At 38.6% G+C, this 20,924-nt stretch overlaps 1 protein-coding gene across 3 annotated transcripts in view; it reads right to left on the bottom strand.

Annotated features, from left to right (window-relative positions):
- Nucleotides 1-20,303, bottom strand: part of fam204a (family with sequence similarity 204 member A) — a 30,955-nt gene extending 10,652 nt beyond the window's left edge. For all 3 annotated transcript variants that reach the window (XR_007036139.1, XR_007036138.1, XM_047352414.1), the window contains exons 1-5: nucleotides 19,946-20,303; nucleotides 19,748-19,829; nucleotides 19,626-19,656; nucleotides 17,169-17,271; nucleotides 14,606-14,695 (exon numbers count right to left, since the gene is read on the bottom strand). Coding sequence is in view for 1 of the 3 variants with exons in the window: in XM_047352414.1 (XP_047208370.1) it covers nucleotides 14,606-14,695; nucleotides 17,169-17,271; nucleotides 19,626-19,656; nucleotides 19,748-19,829; nucleotides 19,946-20,167 (528 nt within the window). In the remaining 2 variants the exon portion in view is untranslated. The remainder of the gene's footprint in view (nucleotides 1-14,605; nucleotides 14,696-17,168; nucleotides 17,272-19,625; nucleotides 19,657-19,747; nucleotides 19,830-19,945) is intronic.
- Nucleotides 20,304-20,924: the final 621 nt, after the last annotated feature.

Genomic DNA, 20,924 nt, shown 5'->3' with positions numbered 1-20,924 from the left:
GGAAAAAAAAGACCTGCTGGAAAAAAATGTTTCAATTATAATTACGTGGGATAAACTTTATTAGAAAGACTGAAACTAAAATATCTCCTAATGCATGCTGGGATTAAGCAGGTCAGAGCGAGCAGGCAGGAAAAATTAAACTCTAAAGGCTTTTTATCACCATATTTCAGGAACCAAGGGTGTAAAATGTTCTAATTTGGGATACATTAAAAGCCATAAAGGTCTTTCAAAAAGATTAATGGTACTTTGCTTGGATTTAAGATAAGGGCTTCGACTGGCTGCAAGTGCTGGGCTCCGGCTGGGCCCTCAAGGCATTCATCTATACAGTCACTGAAAGATTTGTTAAAAGCGTCTGAATAACCTGAAGCACACAGGCTATGACAGTACTCCAGTTCTTTGCCATTTTATCCATTCTTCAATTCCCCAAATCATGTTTTCTCCTCTTAAAGAGACCTATAAGGGATGCTAGCTCAACTGTATGCAGTAGATTTGGAGATAAAATGGCTTAAGGGTGTTCCCAGGTCCCTGATGGGGTGATATTGGAGCTAAATGAGGCAGAGCGGCCCCAATCGAATGAATCACCCGTATAATTTAAAGAAATGCTGATAAACCCATCGACAGCTGAAGTTTTTCTAGGTCATACGTCAGGCTTCTTGCCTTCAGTAAAAAAGGGTCACAGTTGTGAAAAGAGCGAATGACCATGACCATAAAAAATGCACACACTGGAAAAGGAAAACAGATATTTTAAATGTCCTTATTTAACACGACGGTTTGAATAAACTCCAGACTGACAACACGTTGTGACCAAGTTTGTTTTTTTCTCCTGTTCAGGCTGACCGCACAATCAAACCGGTCATATCCTTACATTCTGGGAACGAAAATAGAAGAAAATTTCAAAAATAAGTGAAATAAATGATTAATTTAACTTTAGTTAAAAAAATGAAAAGAACAAAGAAAAAATGTAGAATAAAACTAAAAGAAACAGAAACAGTTTTTGTTTCTCATAACGATGCAAGTCATTGTGATATGCACTGTAATATTATGTTATCTCTTTTATTTTTACTTTTAGTTCTTATCAACAATTTTCTTATTTCTTTTTCAAGTTTTTCAATATTTTTTATAATGTAATTTTCTTTTGTTGTTCGCTTAATGTGATGAACAGTGAATTTACCGACTGGTGGACGGTCATTTATGCAATCAGCTTGAACAGAAGTGTAGACAACAGACAATGACCCTGATGAAGACCAAGCTGAGAATTAATCTAATTCTAATGTAAAAGGAAGGCATTTTAAATATTTTTTATCTACCCCACTGTGTGCCTTTGATCATTTTTATAGTCACTTGCTCTTTCTATAGCTGGGACCTCTGAAAGCTGCCGGATGCATGACCTGGAGATGTCAGGATACCTGAAGCATGAAAAAACACGGCAAGGACCCTAAAACTGAGCCTTTAAAAAAAAGAATAATGGGAAAAATGAAAAGATATTAGCTCATTTTGGTAGCAAATCAAATAAAACTCATGCTAAACGGTTTTGTTTGCAGATTTACAGAGAGCATTTCTTTCTGCTCCCTAACACAGGATTACCCATATTAACCAGCTCTCCTGTGGGGCTGCAGTTGAAATGCAAAAGGTCCTGAAAACACGCCTTCTACATTCCAAAAGCAAAATTAAAACCCCCAAAACCCACTTTCCTAAACCGCATCCTCCCCTTCTTTCAAATTCCCAGCATACCCTCTGCTATATTTAAAGCATTAAAGGTCTTTAATTTTGCTCGTTTTTATCAGTTTTGGTCTACACTCCCTGATTGTCTTTACTGCGGCTCAACATTAATGTCAACCAAGTTACCTAGGAGACAGAGCAGATCAAAGAGACAAAAAGCCCCTCAAATGTCTGATTAATCAAGCCTGCAAACAGCTTATTTCTTTTAGCCTGCATGCAAGTATGAAAATGAGATTCCGAGAGCAGTACATTGTGCAGATTTGTTCATTCTTATCTGAACAAAGCCAGCGGCAGCTTATTTCATGGATCACTGGCACTGTCAGCGCTGTGGCGCCAAGCAGGTGACGGCTCCTCTTTCTGTGGCGAGAACAAAATTAGCAAAAAGTCGGCACAAATTAGCCTCTCATATTTTCAGTAATATGACATTATTTTTCATTTACTTTTTTGATCCACTTTTCAGGATTTTTTTTTATCCCCCCACCCCTCCTCGTCCTCCTGCGTGCATCTTAGTGCCAAATCCTTTCACATCAGAGGCTGGGGAGAAATCGCACTGGAAGTAAAAAGCGGGATTAAAGGGGAAGAGACAGGAAACCTCCTGCATTCTTTGTTTATGTGGCTCCTAAAAGGCAATTGTTCCCACACCATCACATATTAATGTACAATTAAGTGTCCATCACGGGCGTGTTTCTGTGTAGTGTTTCTCTCTCTTGTGTGGCCTCTGTGCAGCTCTGCTAAAAAAACAACAAAAAAAGGTTTATTCAGAGGATTAATTCTCTGACCTTTAGAAGATTTGAAGGCAAAACAAAAAAAATCATGGAGCACAATGCCGGCGCTGCAGCAGCAGCTTAGGGCCACTAGGAGGGTTAAGTCAACAGTGCTGTTTTCTGTTCATACGTGTTTGGGTCGTCATGGAGATCCAAGTGACGACTCAAACATGGAGCCACAAAGAAAAGGTGATTTAACTATATGTAAAACAGACAGAGTCTAACCTAATGCCATGTTCACAGTTTGTGTCTTATTGCATCATTACACAAGCGACCACGAAGCACAGCGTTCCAATTAATGTGCACAAAGACAATAGCTGAATGAGAGCGGAGAAAAAATGTGCCTCTGTGTGGATGCAGTGTCAAAGCTCCTATTAACAATATGAAATAAATGATGGCTTTAAGGAAGAAATGGCCTTAAACCCATTCATAAATTTCCTATCCAGGAAGCCTCTTCCAATTAAAACGTGTGAGAGGTGGATTAACAGGGGCTATATGGCTTTGCCTCGCTAAATCACCTCCCCGAGCTGCTCTGCTGCATTTGACGTGTAAACGATTAATGACCAGCCTAATTCTTTTATCACACCACCTTAATGCCTAAATAATGTGGCCTTAGTCAACTTTGGAAAGCAGGGCTATATAAGAGAGGAATGAATATCAGATTAGGCAGCTTGTGTGTTATTTCAGGATAATTTCTTTGGAATGAGGCTGAATGGAGGAAAGAAGAAGAAAAAAAGTGTCTCTAGCTGCAAAGCTTCAGTGTTGCAAGAACAACGACGGGGGTCAAAAGAGCAAGAGGTCTATCAATACCACCCGGATCGTATTGCAGAACAAGGAATATGATATTCACTGGTTAGAGCATTTCAAAATCTCTAATGCCACTTTTCCACTAGTCCCTACTCAGCGTGGTTCGGTACAGCTCTACTTGCCTTTTAGGCTCTTCTATTAGTCCCAGTTCCATGTAACTGTCACCGCATATTATAATCAGTAATATCTTCAACCGTTAAATCGTTTCACACTGAGCTTATTGTGTAAAAGACACTACAGCAAGCTAGCATTAGGTAGCGTTAGCTACCCTAAAATGTCCTTTAGCTTGTATCGATCCATTGCCTCCTGTACTGATCCAAAGTGCTTTGTCTTGCTGCCTGCAGCCTTATCTGGCTCTTCTTTCCCTCTTAGTCTGACAAAAGCTATAGACCCAAGCAACAGGTCCTCCATTGTTGTTGTGTTTGTGTCAGATCATGTTACTTTTTTCTGACTGTGGGGCCGCCCTGTTAGTGATGATGCGACCTACATTAAGATGGTACTCAACTGAAAGAGAAAACAGACCAAACTGTGTAGAGTAGAACTGACCCAAGACGAACCGCACGGAGTAGGTACTAATATAAAAAGGACATTAGTTAGGGAAATATATCACATGGAGCTCAGTTTGAGGTTATGATGCTCGGTTCGGGTACCTTCAAACTTTGGTGTTTTGTTGAGAACCAGCGCGAGTTTCCACCAGTTTTGGGAAACAAGCATTCGTCATCAAACGCATGTGCCTTCCTTCCTGATTGTAGCATAGTAGCAAAATGGGCAGAGCTTGACAACCTGCAAACATTTCTTCTGTGTTCACAGATGTTCCTTTCAATGCAAACAGAGTGCATTGAAACACTACAGTTAATACGGAAAAGGATAATCCAATGCCATATTTGTTGTTTCTATCGTCTCCAAGTTCAACCCGCCCATAGGTGACCTCATGGTGCACGCAGAAAAACCAAGTATTCTGCGGTGCCTGAGTTGAATCATGGTTCGAGCCCTGAAACCTCTTTTTTGGTGGAATCAGGCGCCACCAGTTTGAAATCATGTTTAGATACCAGAAGGGACTTCAAACTGCATTGAGTGTTAGTGTCACCATTTTAGGGTTTTCCCTATGTCTGCTAGCATATTGAAAAACCTCAGTTACCAGGGTATAAATGAGGTGGATGTTGTGAAACATCAAATCCAGTCCTTGAAATATTTATGTCACTTTTGACATTCTCCCATTAAGAATAGTGTATATGTATTGGGATCAAGGATGTGGAATTTACAGAGTTCTGCAGCATCAGGACAGGATACATTACTTTGGCTGCGACAATCACTGTCTCGTTTAAGCAGCATAAACTTGGATTTTGCAAAACGTTTTGAGTTTTTAAACACAACCTTTAATTTAAGGGCATTTACTCAGTGGGTGAAAAAATCTCACATTTAGAAATAACTGTTGTAACAAACTTGTGGTAGTCCTGCTGCTAATACTTTATATTACCTCATACCAACAAAACAGCGCTTAGTCTTCCTCTAGCAGGCGAGACAAGTTCTGCTCGTTGTCCAGAGTCTGGGCCAGTGGCTAAAACAAATGAGTCTCTGTGTCACTTCATATTTATGTCCCAGGAAAACAGGAACTCATGGATTACTAGTCAGAAGTTTTTAGAAACTCTGTTCAATGTAAAAAAGAAAATAAAGTTAAAAATGCTTCAGTCGTATTTGTTTTAAGGGGTTTTAGAAGCCCCTCTGTTGATTTACTTAATGAAAAATATTTCCTAATGCAGATTTATTTTCCTCACTAAATAAAAGTGTGCTCAAATTGATCCTTGGATTTTTCTAAATTGTTCAGTTTGAGATTAAGATGGCTTTATTTTAAGGTTTTTAACAAACATTTATCAGTGATTGCACTGTGCACAGTGGTCCTTTAACATAAATAAAATAAAGTGGTTCAAACTCTACCTGTGTCCACAGATAATGAACACTTTCCGTGTTTGTTGCTTTCTATGATCATCAACTGGTCTGCCAGTAAAAATTAATACACTAATGCATTAACTGCTAAAGTGGCTGTTCAGAAGTTACTTTTATCAAAGCTAATATTACAAAATCGAAATGTACATAGGTGTAAACAGATGTTTACTTTTAGGACTTATAAAACATGCTTACGTTTGAGGAAAGAGGCATGAATATTTAGTTTTTAATCATATAGCTTAACATGTTTGAATTTGAGTTTTATTTTTGTTTTTTTAAGTATTATATATAGCTATAGAGCTTGGTACAAACCATGAAGGGGATTCAGAGCTTGACCGACACGGTTTCTTCATCATTAATAGGATTGTTTTATTGCTTATAAGTCTGTGTTTTGTTTCTGAATGTAGCACCCAATAAAAAGGTAGTGGAGTTCCTATATGAGAAAAAAAAATACATAAAATTGGAAAAATCAACCATGACAATTTGATTTTCATTCCCCCTCTCCGGCCATTAAAATATGCAGCAACAGACAAAGAGCAACGGGTTTTCTTGGAAACTTAATGATAATTTTAACCCCAAACTTCAGCAGGAAGCTAAAATCACTGCAACTTTCATATTAAGATCACGAATGGATAAGTCCAAATACTGCATCAGGGAAACCTTTATGTTGCTGTATTCCCACAGAAGTATATCACCCTCTTTGGGGGACTTGAGGAGAGCTTTTTGTAATCTTACCTTCACTTAAAAAAAAAACCCAGATTTACATGGTGAGCAAAAAAAGGAAGCCACTATTGGAGGGGAGGCACAGAAGAGCAGGCATGGCTCCACTTCCTTCTCTATTAATCTGATCCTAGATACACATGTCATGTCATCTGTAGGGAATAGACAACAAAAAAGTTTGCCTGCTTTGTGCATGTTTTATTATCTCACCCCTTCTGAGTAGGGGAGGCTTATTAGCAAGCTTTGAACTCACACTTAGAATAATATGCCATCAACAGTTTTATAAGCTAATTAGAAAAAAAACAGTTTAATTAATGAGTGACTGGCAATAAAATGGCAATCATGAAAAAAGAAACCGAGGGTGCTAAGCTTCCACTACCACCAATTAAGGCCTAATTACAAACAAATTATATATGTGTTTTGCTGTGGGCTTTAATTTAAAAAAAATGGCTTTAATTAAAAGAGAAAACATGGTAATTAATTAAACAGCACACAAATCTACATTGAAAAGTATGCTTTGTCTATCAAGTAATTAATGAAATACAATAATCCAAATGAGATTCCCAGGCATTTGATAAAAGCTTAGTACCCATTTCAAAAATCCATTTCAAAATTAATAGGCGAACATTTAATGTGAGTCATACTGAGATACAATATAAGTTCATTCAGTGATAAATTGCTTATGCTGAAGGAGAAATGAACAAAGAGGAGAGTTCCCCTAAACTCTCTACGAGGTAGCCTGGAGGAAACAGGGGAGTCTCCATGAAGTGGGGCGGGGACACTCACAATCTGATAAAACCCACTTTCCACAAAGGCTCTGCTCATTAATGTTTTTGATTACAAACAGAAGGTGGTGAGAAGAAAAAAAAAAAGGTGTTAAATAACATAAATATCATGAAACCCTCTTAGTTCAGCTCTTTGTTTTAACTAAGCCACCATGTCTCCTCTGACAAAATGCCGCAGCACCTTTGTTCTGCTGCGTTTAGGCGAGGCTTTCCAAAGGGTAGATTTCAAGGACAGCGGGGCTTTTCCTTTCAGCGGCTGCTGCCTATTGAAATATGAGCTCAGACATAATGAGGGATGTTCTCTAACCATCCGCTTGTTCAAAAGCCACAGAAACCGCTTCTGCTAATGCATATTCATACGGCTAATTATTGTGCAGCCAATTAGGAGGGACCAATTTTCAAACAGTTTGACTAATCAGGTTAATCTGGCTGAAAACAGCTTCCAAAGGAAGGTCCACCAGCAAAGGTCCTTTCAGAACACATGAACCCACAAACAAGGCTAAACTGGGTTCCCTATGTTTCTTCCTTTCAAATGTATTCAAACCTCTTGAACTTTTTCACATTTTGTCTTGTTATAAACACAAACTTCAATTTATTTTATTGGGATTTTATGTGATAGACCAACTATAAGTAGTGAACAATGGTGAAGTGAAATAAAAACATGGTTTTCAGATAAAAACTGGAAATGCTGGATATGAATTTGTATTTCGCCCCCTTTACTCCAATACCCCTCAATAACATCCAGCGTTACCAACTGCCTTAAAAAGTTACTTAATTAGTAAAAACCTGTATGCAAGTTCTTTTTACAGTGGGGAAGGTCAGGGATACAGTTTAGGAGAAGTTTACAGCAAGGTTAGCAATAAAAAACAGCTGAACATGTCGCAAACATCTCACATATCTGCAAACTAACAAGACATGGCCATCCACTTAAACAGGCCAGGCAAGGAGAGCATTAATCAGAGAAGCAGGCTAAAGCCCCATGGTGACTCTGAAAGAGCTGCAGAGATCCACGGCTCAGGTTGGAGATTCTGCTTACACAACTAACTATTAAATCGGGCACGCAACAAATCTGGTTTGTGTGTAAAAGTAGCAAGAAGTCAGCTAACGTTGAAGAAGTCCCGTCAAAAGCTTGCTACGAGCCATGTAGGGGATACAGCAAACACCGAAGAGCAGGCGGCTTGTTTAGAGGTCAGAAAAGGTGGTAGTTTTCAGCTTTAATGCATTTACTGAACATGACAAAAAAAAATCATCTGATTTTAGGTATTTCACACTATGATCACCAGTCACAGCCAACCAAGGGATTTTGATCAATAGAGCATCGCTACTAAAAGCTGTAAAAACAGTGACCTGAAGCTTAGGCTTATAGGTAAAGTTGACACTGAGTCTCCTTTTTCCTGTACGATTCAGTAGTAGCACTTCCAGGTCTAAACATCAATAAATGTAGTTATTATTATTTTATTATTATTATTTTTAAAGTCTTTTGACTGCATTTGTAAATTATTACTTTTTAGCGTGCTTGGTACTCTGTAATTTGATTTCTTGTTGTTTATGTTTTAGTTTATTTTATGTGTTTTATTGTTACCTGAATTATGTTTTTTTTGTTGAGTGAGTCCTGTTGAAAAATAGGACATAAAAATAAAGATTGTTGCTTAAGGGTGAGTCTAAAATGATCTAGAACACATAAAAGATTTACACCTAAGTGCTTGAGTAGAACTGGACTTGTCTTGTTTGTTGAGGACGTTTCAGGTTGTTCCAGTTCTTCAGCCTTTTGGATGAGAGGTAAAACGTCATCAAGAAACAAGAGAAGAGGACCAGCTGCCTTCTACTCAAGCACCAAGTTTGGTTGTGTCTTGGATGACTGAGAATCTGCACCAGCAAACAGATTCAAAGAACCCTGACAGATTTCTGCTCACACAGACAAGATCTATACCACAACAGGAACAATCCCCAATAAATTAAAATATATATATTTTTTTTTTACTGTGGACATGACTGCAACATTTTGGTTTTTGTAAACCTTCCTGAAATCTGATGTCTGTAATAAATTCTTAGCAATAAAAATGTCGGCTATTAACCAGAGCTGATGTCATCATTAGTTACCAGCTCAGTCCTGCTCTCCTGTCAGACTCTGAACAGGTTATAAGGTGTGTCAGTCTGTGTTATGCTAATTACCAAACTAATTGGGATGCACGCAGAAGACTTGTAGAGGTTCAAAATAAAGAGCTGTAATCAAAGAACGGAGACCCGGTCTTCCACATTAGAAAATTTGCCTTTTTAAATTTTATTTCGCCTACAAGAGCTTCTTTAGGAAGGAACGTTTTGTTTCTCTAAAGGTTTGGAAAAGAAACAAGACATGGATCAGCAGAAATCAGCTCCACGTTGATTCATTTCTTTGCCAAGTCGTACCCACATGTTGCATTTAGGTGAACTATAGAAAAATATCATAGAAAGGATTTAATCTCACATTTAATTTATGTTATTGTAAATTATTTTGTGAAAATGTTAGATTTAACGCTATTTCAAATGATTGATCATGGTTCTGATCCCTGTTTGGCACCACTGAATTAAACTTTAATCAATTTAATGAAAGATTATAGCTCCTGATCAACCAAAATAACTCCTGTTGGCAGATATGTTGTAATCAGAGTCACATAGATCATGATGAGATTAGGCATGGACTGCTTAACAGCACCAAGGTGCAGCAAGGTCTTCAACAGTTATGGTCCTTCTAATGCCAGACAAGGTCTTGGGTACCACCAGGGTTCTCCGGCTGTACGAAGCACAGAACAATGCACCCCGGCCTGTTGCTGCACACTGTCAGTCAGCTGGTCAGCTGGCTGTACATATACTACACTTTGCAACCATACTTATAAAAAAGACCAATCTGGCTGTTTGGAAATATTTCCGGTTGTGCAAAAAAAACATTCAAGGAGTGAAAACTAAAAGGGCGCCACCTATCACACCTGGTGAGGTAACGCTGTTTGGAAACTGCAGTTTTTTGCAGCCTTTTCTAAATAAAAACGGGTCATTGTTGTTAAATATTTGTGTTCTTGATACTGAAGGTCATACTAAAGTGGAAAGTTTATCCCGGCTAATGTCTGAATTAGATTAAAGTACGTCCCTCAAAGGGGGTGTGAATTAGCGCCTGAAACGGCCCATAACAGGTGCCTCCATTTCATACCTGAAAGAGTTAATACAAAATGACTAAAACTCGCAAAAAGAACTGAATTTAGCTTGGATCAAGCTTTCTTTGATCAAGGTTTACAACATTTTTAATTTACCTAAAAAAAGAAGTCGTTATTTCTTTGTTGCATCTATGCAGCTTTTAATACTTTTACTTTTAAAAAGGAATTAATCCAAAAACAAAAGGCTTCCAGCTTATATTTAAAAGCTGTAATGAGAATTTAAAAAAACCCTCAAATCATAATATTGAAGCAGAGCATCAAAGAAGTTTGACTGCGGCAGAAGAACATAATCTCAGCATTTGTTTGGAGCCTTCACAACAGTTTTTTTAATCAAATTAGTTTCATGCTAAGATTGAAAAAAAAGAAAAGTAGGGCAAATGGAAATCATTAATTGATTTGAGGGAGCTCTAAACAACAGAAACATTTTTGTTTCTTTCTATTTGACGGGCAAACTCTATCTACTTTTCATTCCTTTTGCTTTGAGGAGATAAGAGAGAATCCATTAGATTGAGGATGTAAATACATTGAAACTTTGTCACCTAGCGTGTAGCAGCATTTTCTTTACAAAACAATGCCGAAAAGGGACAAACGGCCCCTTAACGTACCATTATTCAAGCAAAACGCCTGCCATGATCATGTCTCTCTGTTATGACCATAAACAAATTAAACATCTAGACTTCTCCACTCCAAATGATTCCCTCGGTCCGAACCCTGATATTGATGGTGGCCACAGTGGAGATTATTGATCCAGTTTTGTCGCCGTGTTCTTGTCAAAAGTGAGGAGAAGCAGGATGGCAGAAAACACCCAGGCTGCTATTAAATAGAACACTTTTATAAGTATGTATCATAAATGTAAAAGTAAACATGCACAACTTTGCATCACTTTGGTTTCAGGGACTTCAATATGGTCAATTTCCCCTGAAATGAAGTTTTCACTGCTCAGCAAAGAGTTGTTCCTGCCAAACTGCTGTCAGGTCCCATCACGGTTCTGGCAAGACTGGAGGCAGGTGCCAGGGAGGGGAGAACCTCAGCTCAGGCTAAAACCAATCCACCAGCACCATAAGAGGCTTTCAGGAAAGTACGGTGCAGGTGCCACTCAGCAAAGCTTTCCATTAACTCCCCCATATTTGAACAATCTGCTGGTGGTAAAAACGGGAAAATGAAAGGAGCGATGTCTATTAAACCTGGGAGAAACTGGAGCATGTTGGTAATACCAGTTCAGCCATTTGTAAAGCTGCCTTTTAATGTACTAAATCAGGTTTATTCACTCGGAATGGGTCAGGATATTTCCAGGAACAAACAGTCATGGGGAAAAGAAAGTGCACCCCTGGAAACCTAAACATTAAAAAAAAGAAATACAAATAGGTGTAAATGTGGATGGAGAAACGATCGCAGAAACCGTGTCTGTACAGTACCAGCCAGCCCAACAGCCAAGTGTTGATAAATGTGGCACCTGGAAACAGTTTTCATTGACAGTGCTGTGAAAAAGTATGTGGCCCCTTTCAGATGTCATCTGGTTTTGCTTTTTTCTATCACACTTAAATGTTTAAAAGCATTAAACAAATTTTAATATCTGACAAGATATTGAAAGACTTGAGTAAATGCGTAAATTCAACGAGTCAATCACTAAGGGAAAACAAGCTATCCACACCAGCTTGCCCGTGTGAAAAAGTAAATGCCCCTAAACATAATAACTGGTTATGCCAACCCTGGTGGCAACAACTGCCATCAAGCGTTTTTGATTACTGTCGGTGTCTCTTTTCCATCACTGTGGAAAACACTTGAACTGCTCTTCTTTGCAGAGTTGTTTTACTTCAGCCAGACTCATTTGTTCACACATGAATGGCCTGTTTAGAGTCACGCAACACCATCTCAATCAGATTAAAGTCAAGGATTTGACTTGGCCACTCCAAAACTTTACTGTGCCTTCATGCTGTGTAAGTAGCTCAAAGTAGGGAGCAGAATTTAGGCTTCCATCGATTACTGCAAGTCTTCCAGGTCCTGAAACAGTAAAACAGACCATCAAACTACTAGCTATACAGGTTTCCTCAAAAAGCCATTGTAGATACTGATGGCTGTGGGCAGGAAGGATCTCCTGTAGCGTCTGTCTTACAGCAGGTCTGAAGAAGCCTCTGACTGAAGACACTGTTGTTGTACGACAGTCTGATGAAGAGGATGCTCAGGGTTCTCCTTAATGTTGAAAAATTCAGCTGACCAAAATCAACACAAAGAGCATCTTAATGATCTCCAGAACAAAAAAGAATCTTTTTAGAAGGTGTGCGCCAGGTAATATGAAGCACAAAACCAACACTGCATTTCGGAGGAAATAATGGTATACCTACAGTCAAACATGGGGTGGGAGTGTGATGATCTAGAGCTGCTTTGCTCTTTTAGGAGATGGACGACTTCCTGCAACTGATGGAACCATAAATTCTGCTCTGTAGCAGAAAATCCTTAAGAAGAATCCCCGACCATCAGTTTGTGACATTAATTTGAAGCACACCTCAGCTATGCAGCAGGACCATTATCTAAAGCACACAGCAAATTCAACTAAGTGATTACTTTGGTGTGGCCTAGTCAAAGCATTAAATCATATCCCTAAATATTTAGTTGCTGCTGTGGCTCAGTCATGCTGAAAGACTCTCCAATGTGGCTGAATCAAAACAATTCTGCTAAGAAGAGTGGACCAAAATGCCTCCACAGTGATGGAAAAGACACATTGCCAGTTTACAAAATGCATGATGGCTGCCAAGGGTGCAGCAGTTATTACAGTTACTACACTTAGGAGGCAATTACTTCTTTTTTTCCTTTAACTAATTAATTAATTGAATATTCAAGTTTTGTTTGATGATCTGAAACATTTCAGTGTCACAAATAAGCAAAACCAGAAGAAATCTGTCAGGGGAAAATGCTTTTTGAAAGCACTGTAGCCTGTTTTCTTTACTTAACCTTTGTGTGCTGCTGTTACTGTGCATACCTTGATAACCCAACCAAATTAATTTTACTTCATTGCATTTTAGTCACATTTGTGTAAATATTAATCATTTCAAAATTCAATCAAATTCAAAATAGATGGGGCACAGCGCTGGCAGTGTAGGGGTTAAGCGCGCGACCATGTGGAGAGGCTATAGTCCTCGATGTGGCTGTCCCAGGTTCGAGTCCCGGACCTGGCGACCTTTGCCAAATGACTCCCCCTCACATTGCCCTCTTTCATGTCTACCTACTGTCAAAAAATGAAAAAAAATAAAGGAGTAATACAAATATAGGTCATGTTTAAGTTGAATTCTCTGTTTTAAGTAAAGGTTACATTAGAACTTGATTGTCTTTTGGAGTTACACTCATGGCTAAACGGAGATCGATTTCTGATCACCATATTCAACACTGAATACTTTTTTGTAAATGCATAAATAATAAGAGCTTCATGTAATTTAGTTATGCTATGTTTGAGGTGCTACTTTACTCATATATTACATACTTTAATGTGAAGTTTGTTTCCAGTTGATTTGGTGGTATGCAATAAAGGCAAAGGTTTATTATAAAAAAAACAAGAAAAATGAAATACCTTTATGGAAGAAAATGTGTCATTTAGATTAATTAAAACTATTTGTGGCAACCATACCTCATTATTCATGGAACTGACAACAAACTGGGTGAAAATACACAACCAGCCAAACGTTTGGACACCCCTTCTCATTTAATGTTTGTCTTAATTTTTATTCCCCTCTCTGGATCTCCTTCACAACTGTTGGAAAACCTTTTCATGTGACCACCTCATGAAACCCATCTAGAGAAGAGACTCAAAAGCAGTAATTGAAACAAAGGGGAAGAATCTGAAATATTAAAGATGTTATTTTAAAATTATTTGTTTGGTACAGAATTGTCCATTCTTTTGTTTTATAGTTATGCTGTCTTCATGATGTATCTACTATATAGAAAGTAACAAAAATGCATTAAATGACCGATTAAATGACAAAGCTGTGTTCCAACCTTGGACTGGTATTATGTGATGTAAATTCTTGTGTTTTTATGAAGGCTAAATTTTGGATGTTACTGAAACGAAAAGGTGTTGCCTCCATTTTAGCAACTCTGCTGAAATCCTGGACCAGCAATAAGACCAGAGTCAACATTTTGCTTTTTATTTTGTGTTGGTCCCATGATAAAAGCTTATTTGACGCTGCAAGCGACACTAAACATAAAACAAAGAAGTTTAAGTTTGATGCAGTTCAGCACTGTAGCTTTGTGTCTGTTAAATCAATAGTGTGTGTGTGTGTGTGTGTGTGTGTGTGTGTGGGCTACGTTTTATGCTAAATTACTTTCAAGCCACTCGATCTTCGACGCCAGCCGAGCCGCTTAGTTACAAAACTTCAGGCAGTGCATTTAGGGACACGCACACTTCAAAGGTATGAAACTCTTACCTAGAGAATGATTTAACAGTTGGCTTGAAAGCAATGTACCCCTTCATTAAAAAGCAGAGCCAAAAGTCCTTTAGACACTGCAGCACTTCAAAACTAAGGGGAGGGCTTTCCATTAACTCAATAGGAAAAGAGCTGCAGGACTGAATGGTGGATGTCTGCGTGTGTTTTTGTTCCTCTATGTCTTTGCAGCAAAAAAGGCCACGGATCCATTAGCTTGATTTGTCACAGCGGGCGCACCCCAAAGATCGCTTATCTGCTGAACGTACCTCTCGAGTGGCGAGTCTGTCGCTCATCTCCTCCGCCTTTGCAACGTCCCCTTCAGCGATGGCCTCCTCTATGCTCTTTTCTAGGCCGGACTGCGAAAGAGATGGATGGGGGGTTCAGATTTTTCTCTTTTTATTTGAAATACGGGTAGGGAGGGAAAAAAAATATCAAAGTAACTTGAAAAAATTCCCCAGGGCCTTATTTTTAATATGATTGCCATTACTACAAATATGTAGATTTTGCTTCACAAATGAAAACCGTTTTGATTGGATATTAGTCAGGAAATCTTAGAAATGCTACAGGAGATTACCAAACATAAATGTGATTCTTTAATTACATATTTCCATTACAGACCCGAGAGGAGGAGGGTAGGGGGGTGCTGACAAGCCCTCGGTTACTGATGGAAAGCCATCTCTGCTGCAAGGAGCCCAAATTTTCATCTTAGTAAGTAAAATATACCAGAACACAGTTGTAAATATTAATACTTCCACACTAATGTAGTTCAAATACACTTGCTCTAGTTTTTTCACAAACTAGCTGAAAATGTGTTTGAGGTCAGCTGTTGGATGAATCATGACAACTGTACTGTGCCTTGCAAAAATAACCTCAAAATATTCACTACATGACAACAAAGTGCGTTCTCAGTCACCTTATTACTGTTATTTTATTGGCAGGCACCCAGAGATTTAAATCTATAACCACAAGTATTCACACCCCTTCTACCTATTTGTCACAAACTGTGATGTATTTTATGTGATAGACCAACACAAAGTACACAGTGAATTATCCACTATGCGTTATATTCTTCAGCCTCTCCTGAGACAACACTAGAACCAACTTCTGTTGTAATTACAGCTGAGGATCTTTTGGGTTACGTCCCTACAGGGTTAGCACATCTAGAGACTGAGCTGAAGTTCAGATTGGATGGACAGCATCGATGAACATCAACATTCAAGTCTTGCCACAGATTTAGGGCTGGGTTCTGCGTAACCCTCTCGAAGGTTTTCTTCCAGAGTTGTGCTGTATTTGGCTCAGTTCATCTCCTCTGTCCCTGCTGAAGAAATGCATTCCCACAGCACGATTCTGCCACCACCGTGTTTTACCAAAGGGATGCGGTGTTTAGATGGATGTGTTTCCACCACATAACATTCTGAATGTAGGTGGAAAACTTTAATTTTAGTCTCATCTGAGCAGGGAGACCTTCTTCCATGGGTTTGCTGTGTCCCCTATCATGGGTTGTGGCAAACTGCAAACAGGAATTATTATGACTTTCTTTACCAATAATGCCAAATCTGACATTAATCCCAGATTTCTGGAGTGTGTAACTTGTGTCTGCAGATTCTGCCACCTGAGCGGTGTATCTCTGCAGCTCTTCCAGAGTTATCGTCGACTTTTTCACAGCTTCTCTGATTATTGTTGTTCTTGCCCAGCCGGTAGTGTAGGTGGACGTCCTGGTAAGTCTGCAGTTGGTTCATCCTCTCTCCATGTTCAGATGGTGGACTGCACAGAGCTCTGTGAGATGGTGTTGTAGAACCTTACCCTGCTTTAAACTTCTCCACAACGTCCTCCCTGACTTGTCTGCTGTGTTCCTTGGTCTTCACAATGCTGTTTGTTCACTAATGTTCTCTAACAAACCTCTGAGGTCCTTATACAACACCAGGATTTATAATCAGATGAAATTACATCCAGGTGGACCATTTACCATTGGATTATTCTTAGATGTGTCAGAGTAAAAGGTGCTGAATACAGATATATGACAAAAGAAAGACATTTCTAAACCATAACTCATTTTCGTTCCAGGCCACAATAATGCACTACTTTGACTTGATGTATCACATAAAATCCCAACAAAATACATTAAAGTGTGTCGTAACAAGGTGTGAAAAGGACACGGGTTATACATACTTTTGTTGGGCACTGTATTCTGTTGATATGCTCAGTTCTATTTCATCCATTTAACATCATTTAGTTTCATCCACAATCTTGGTTCATCAGTAGTAAAAACATCATTGTAGGCTGTTTTTAGCTAATTTAGGTACGAAATGCTCCATAAATTGAGATCATTCAAACTCAACTGTCTCTGGGTCAGCTCTAACAGTGTAGTTTGAAAATCCTTTACTTCTTTGGCAGTTTGTGAGCTTTTGCAATGTTCATTCAGGGTATTCCAGTGATAAAAACATTAATTTTTCTTTAGCTAATTAACAGTATAAAAGCAGAGTTGAAATGTTTTAGTTTCAGTTACAGAAGCATCAGAAGATACTCTAACACTGTCTGCTTTTGTCTAGTAACATTTAGACTTCTCTAGAGGAAAAAAATCACACTTTCATCTCAAGCATAACAGAAAGGGTAATCTTATCACTGAATGTCACTGAACATAATCCCTAATATTCTTTTCTGTCAGGCTGAATCATTACAAAGGGTTCTTCGGATCCGAACGTCAAATCGCATAAGACAATCAGAAGACACAGCGGCACAGAGACACAAAGGATGTAAAGGTGTTACTAACAGCTGCTATACAGCCAGAATTAAAGCTCAGAGGACAGGTTGGAAGGCAGGCTTTGTTACCTTCGGAGCCGGCTTAGAGCACGCAGGGGGTTGAAATCGATCGTTCACACCAAAGTACTGCTTCAGCTCCTTCCAGTGCTTCTCCCGGTCATCCTGTCGCTCCCTGACAACAACAACAAAACATTCTGTTAACACTGAATGTGTGGACAAACATCACTGTAGGACAAACCCTAATTCAACAAGTTTTACTTACTAAAATAAACCATGTAGTAAACTGCAACAGCCTTTTGTAATGAAAAAATACTAGTGTATTATTTCATCCAGAGAACTACAGATTCGGCACCTCTGTGGTGGACAGGTTGAACCTTCAATCATCTAATGCTATACATTGATTACTGCCAAGGATACAAAAATATCCCACAGGTCAGGCAGCCCAGGTCACTTTAAATGCTCTATTTCCAAAATGTCCGTTTTTCAGATCTTTTCAGCACTTTTTAGTGTTCAGTGCAGACAGAGCAGTTAGTTGAGCTGATAAGAATGAATAAGTATAAGTTTTTGTTAAGATTTAAACACTTCAGGTTTATCTCAAATTGCTTAATTTCTTAGATTTTACCCACTGGTTCTGCTCCCTGTCAGACTGCTGGCATTATAGAAAGGTTTGCTGGTTTGATTGCTATTCTTGAGTCTATTCTTGTTTTCCAGTTTTATCTTTAAGAGCGTCTAACTATTTTTAAGACAGTTCTTTAGGTCAGTCAGCATGACATAATGACCTATTATTATTCTTGCCCCTGTAGCATGAGTACATTCATGTTCCGATCACTGGAGACAGATACTGGGCCCCCAGTGACACTGCAAGCTTTAAGTAGGTAAGGAAGACGCATTTATGGATGGACGGAGCCTGACAGGATGGTTTTTTTAGCTATTTCGACACACACCATTCACAATGGTTGAATATCCTGCTACAGATTTAAAAACAACAAAACATGGATGGTCTTTCCAGTGTCTTGGTCACGTCTTCAGAGGGATATGACAAATGCAATGGGCTCCTTGTGGTGGTGTGATAGGTCATGACTGGTCTTAAACAAGAACAAAACTGCCATAGCAAGGTCTTTGTGGTTATTGCAGTTGTGGCATTGTTTTGTAGGGGAGCATAGTGCCCGGTAGGGCCCACGCCATGCAGGTGGCGCTCTAAGTAAATTATTCCAGTGCTGATTACAGCACAGCTGCTACAAAAACAATATAAAAAGACGTGCACATCAAAACTTGTAGGTGCAGATATGATCACAACATGGAAACAACAGCACTAACGCAATACCATGTCCTGACCTGCTGTTAACCTTTATTGTTCAGCTGCATCCTGAAACAGTTGGAGAGAGTCAGCATTGTGTTGCTAAAGTACAGTGTTATGAGGACAGAAACAGTTTCTCACAGGCTCAGAACCTATATGGCCAAGAGTAGTCAAGAGTAGCAGCATCATGAGTTCCTTTACAACGATACAGATTGTTTTGCAGTTTTGCCAAAACAGGTTTTAATTCTGTAAAATTCAACTAAAAAACAAACAATATACAGATACAGAGAGAACATATAAAAATAAATGTCTTAGTAGGATTTTCTTTGCTCATTTTAATCCTTTAGCTAAAGCCATATGTTGCAGAAAGACAAGTCCATGTCTGGACTATAGGGTTAGAAGATACAAATAGTTTCTTCCAAAGAAAAACTTTTATGGGGCAATGTGTTATTATCAGATTAAACCAAACTAGATGTTCTGGCCAAATCCCAAAGCTTGGCAAAAATAACCCAACACCGATCACCACCAGAACTCCACCAGACCTACAGGTGGTGGAAGGTTGGTACTCTGGGGTTCTTTTTCTTCAGATATAACTGGGTTTTTGTTCAAGCTGAAATCATAAACAGTTCTAAATATCAGTACGTTTTGACCCAACACTTCCAGGTGTCTGCTAGAAACGTGATCATGGAGAGGGATTTCACTTTTAAGCATCACAGTGAGTCCAAGCACACATCCAAGTCAACCAAAGAAAGACTTCATCAGAGGAAGATTTAAGTTTAGGATTGGCCTAGCCAGAGTTGTCAACTAAATATGGCAGGAAACACGTGGGTTCACCTGAAGAGGGCTGTGGACAAGAGAAGACTGACAACCTGACAGATCTGGAGAACTTCTGCAAGGTAGAGTAGACAAATATTACGATGTTAAAATGTGGGATGCTGACAGACTCCACTGAATAGTGCATCTGAATCAAAAGGTGCTTCAACAAAGTATTTCCACCTTACAGATTTCACTGTTTTTAATTAAATTTCAAAGGATTAAGTTTTTTAATGTTTTATGTTTTTATGTCACAAAAATCTGACGTTTGGATGGAAATGTTAAGACATTTTATATCAATTCTATGTTTGACAAGCAAAACACCTCAATTATAGCAGTTATTAAATATTTTTACGTATTTGTAGCCCACAGCTTTATAGCATTCATTAAATCTACAGTACATCATAAGCTTTTACCTGTCCTCTGCAGGTTCCTCGATTTTTCTTCCTGTTAATAACAAAATAAAAAAATTAATAAACTTGTTATGGATTTGCTGAGATACTTCCACTGCAGTGAAATAATCCTATAGTTTATATACCTTTTTTGCGTCTTCTTTTTCGTTTTTCGTGGATCTTTATTGTCTTAATTTCATCTTTCTTCTTACGGAGCTCCTGAAATTTCTTCAGCACAGACACATGAAATAATTTTCACGTCAGCTCGACGGGATTTCTTTCTCTTTTAAGAACTGCAATGCAGCTTTATTAAAACTGAAGAACAGGTCATTAGAACAACCTACTTGCCACATTTCCCTGGATATTCCAGACATACTGCAAGTCTGGGAATCATTCCCAGTCTGAGGGGATTCACCATCATCCACAGAGTCTCTGTTCTCAGCGACTTGTCTGAAATTTCCAGCAGAAAGATTCTCCTCGACAACATCTTCTGGTGCATCCTTCCCTTCCTCGTCTGGACTGAGGTCGTCTTCCGTTAAATCTTTAGGCAGTAGTCCGCTATACATGTTGACTCACTGGTTTACACTCAAACTTAACTAATTCCTCATTTTATTCAGTAAAAAACCCAGAGAAATCCTTCAACTAAAGAACAGTTCAACGCAGGCTGTCGTTTCCGGGTAAACACGGTGACGTTTGTGCTGCGAAAGCGCTCATTGGTTGAAGGCTAACGGCCAATTGCCCAATCAAACTTGCATTCATAAATAATTTCAAGTGAACAAGAATAAGACCAAGGCTGCAATTGGCTGTTTCTGTTACATAAATTCAGTCATTTATTTAGTTCGTTTGTTTCCAATAAAAATACATAATTAGTTTTCAAAGTGGAAGAAATAAATTGATCTCATGTTCTTTTATTTCTTTATTTCTATTATAAATAATAATAATAATAATCATCTTTACTGGTCATTGCACATGTACATTACAACTAAATTTGTCCTCTGCATTTAACCCATCCCTTATAGGGAGCAGTGGGCTGCCATTGTGCGGCGCCCGGGGAGCATTCTGGGGCTAAGGGTCTTGGCTCAGGGAGCCAGAGTGGCAATCTGTGGGATACATACAGGTCCTTCTCAAAAAATTAGCATATTGTGATAAAGTTCATTATTTTCCATAATGTCATGATGAAAATTTAACATTCATATATTTTAGATTCATTGCACACTAACTGAAATATTTCAGGTCTTTTATTGTCTTAATACGGATGATTTTGGCATACAGCTCATGAAAACCCAAAATTCCTATCTCACAAAATTAGCATATCATTAAAAG

The sequence above is a fragment of the Girardinichthys multiradiatus genome, chromosome 22 (genome assembly GCF_021462225.1).
Source record: "Girardinichthys multiradiatus isolate DD_20200921_A chromosome 22, DD_fGirMul_XY1, whole genome shotgun sequence".
NCBI classification, from domain to species: domain Eukaryota; kingdom Metazoa; phylum Chordata; class Actinopteri; order Cyprinodontiformes; family Goodeidae; genus Girardinichthys; species Girardinichthys multiradiatus.
This window is presented reverse-complemented; position numbering and strand designations above follow the sequence as displayed.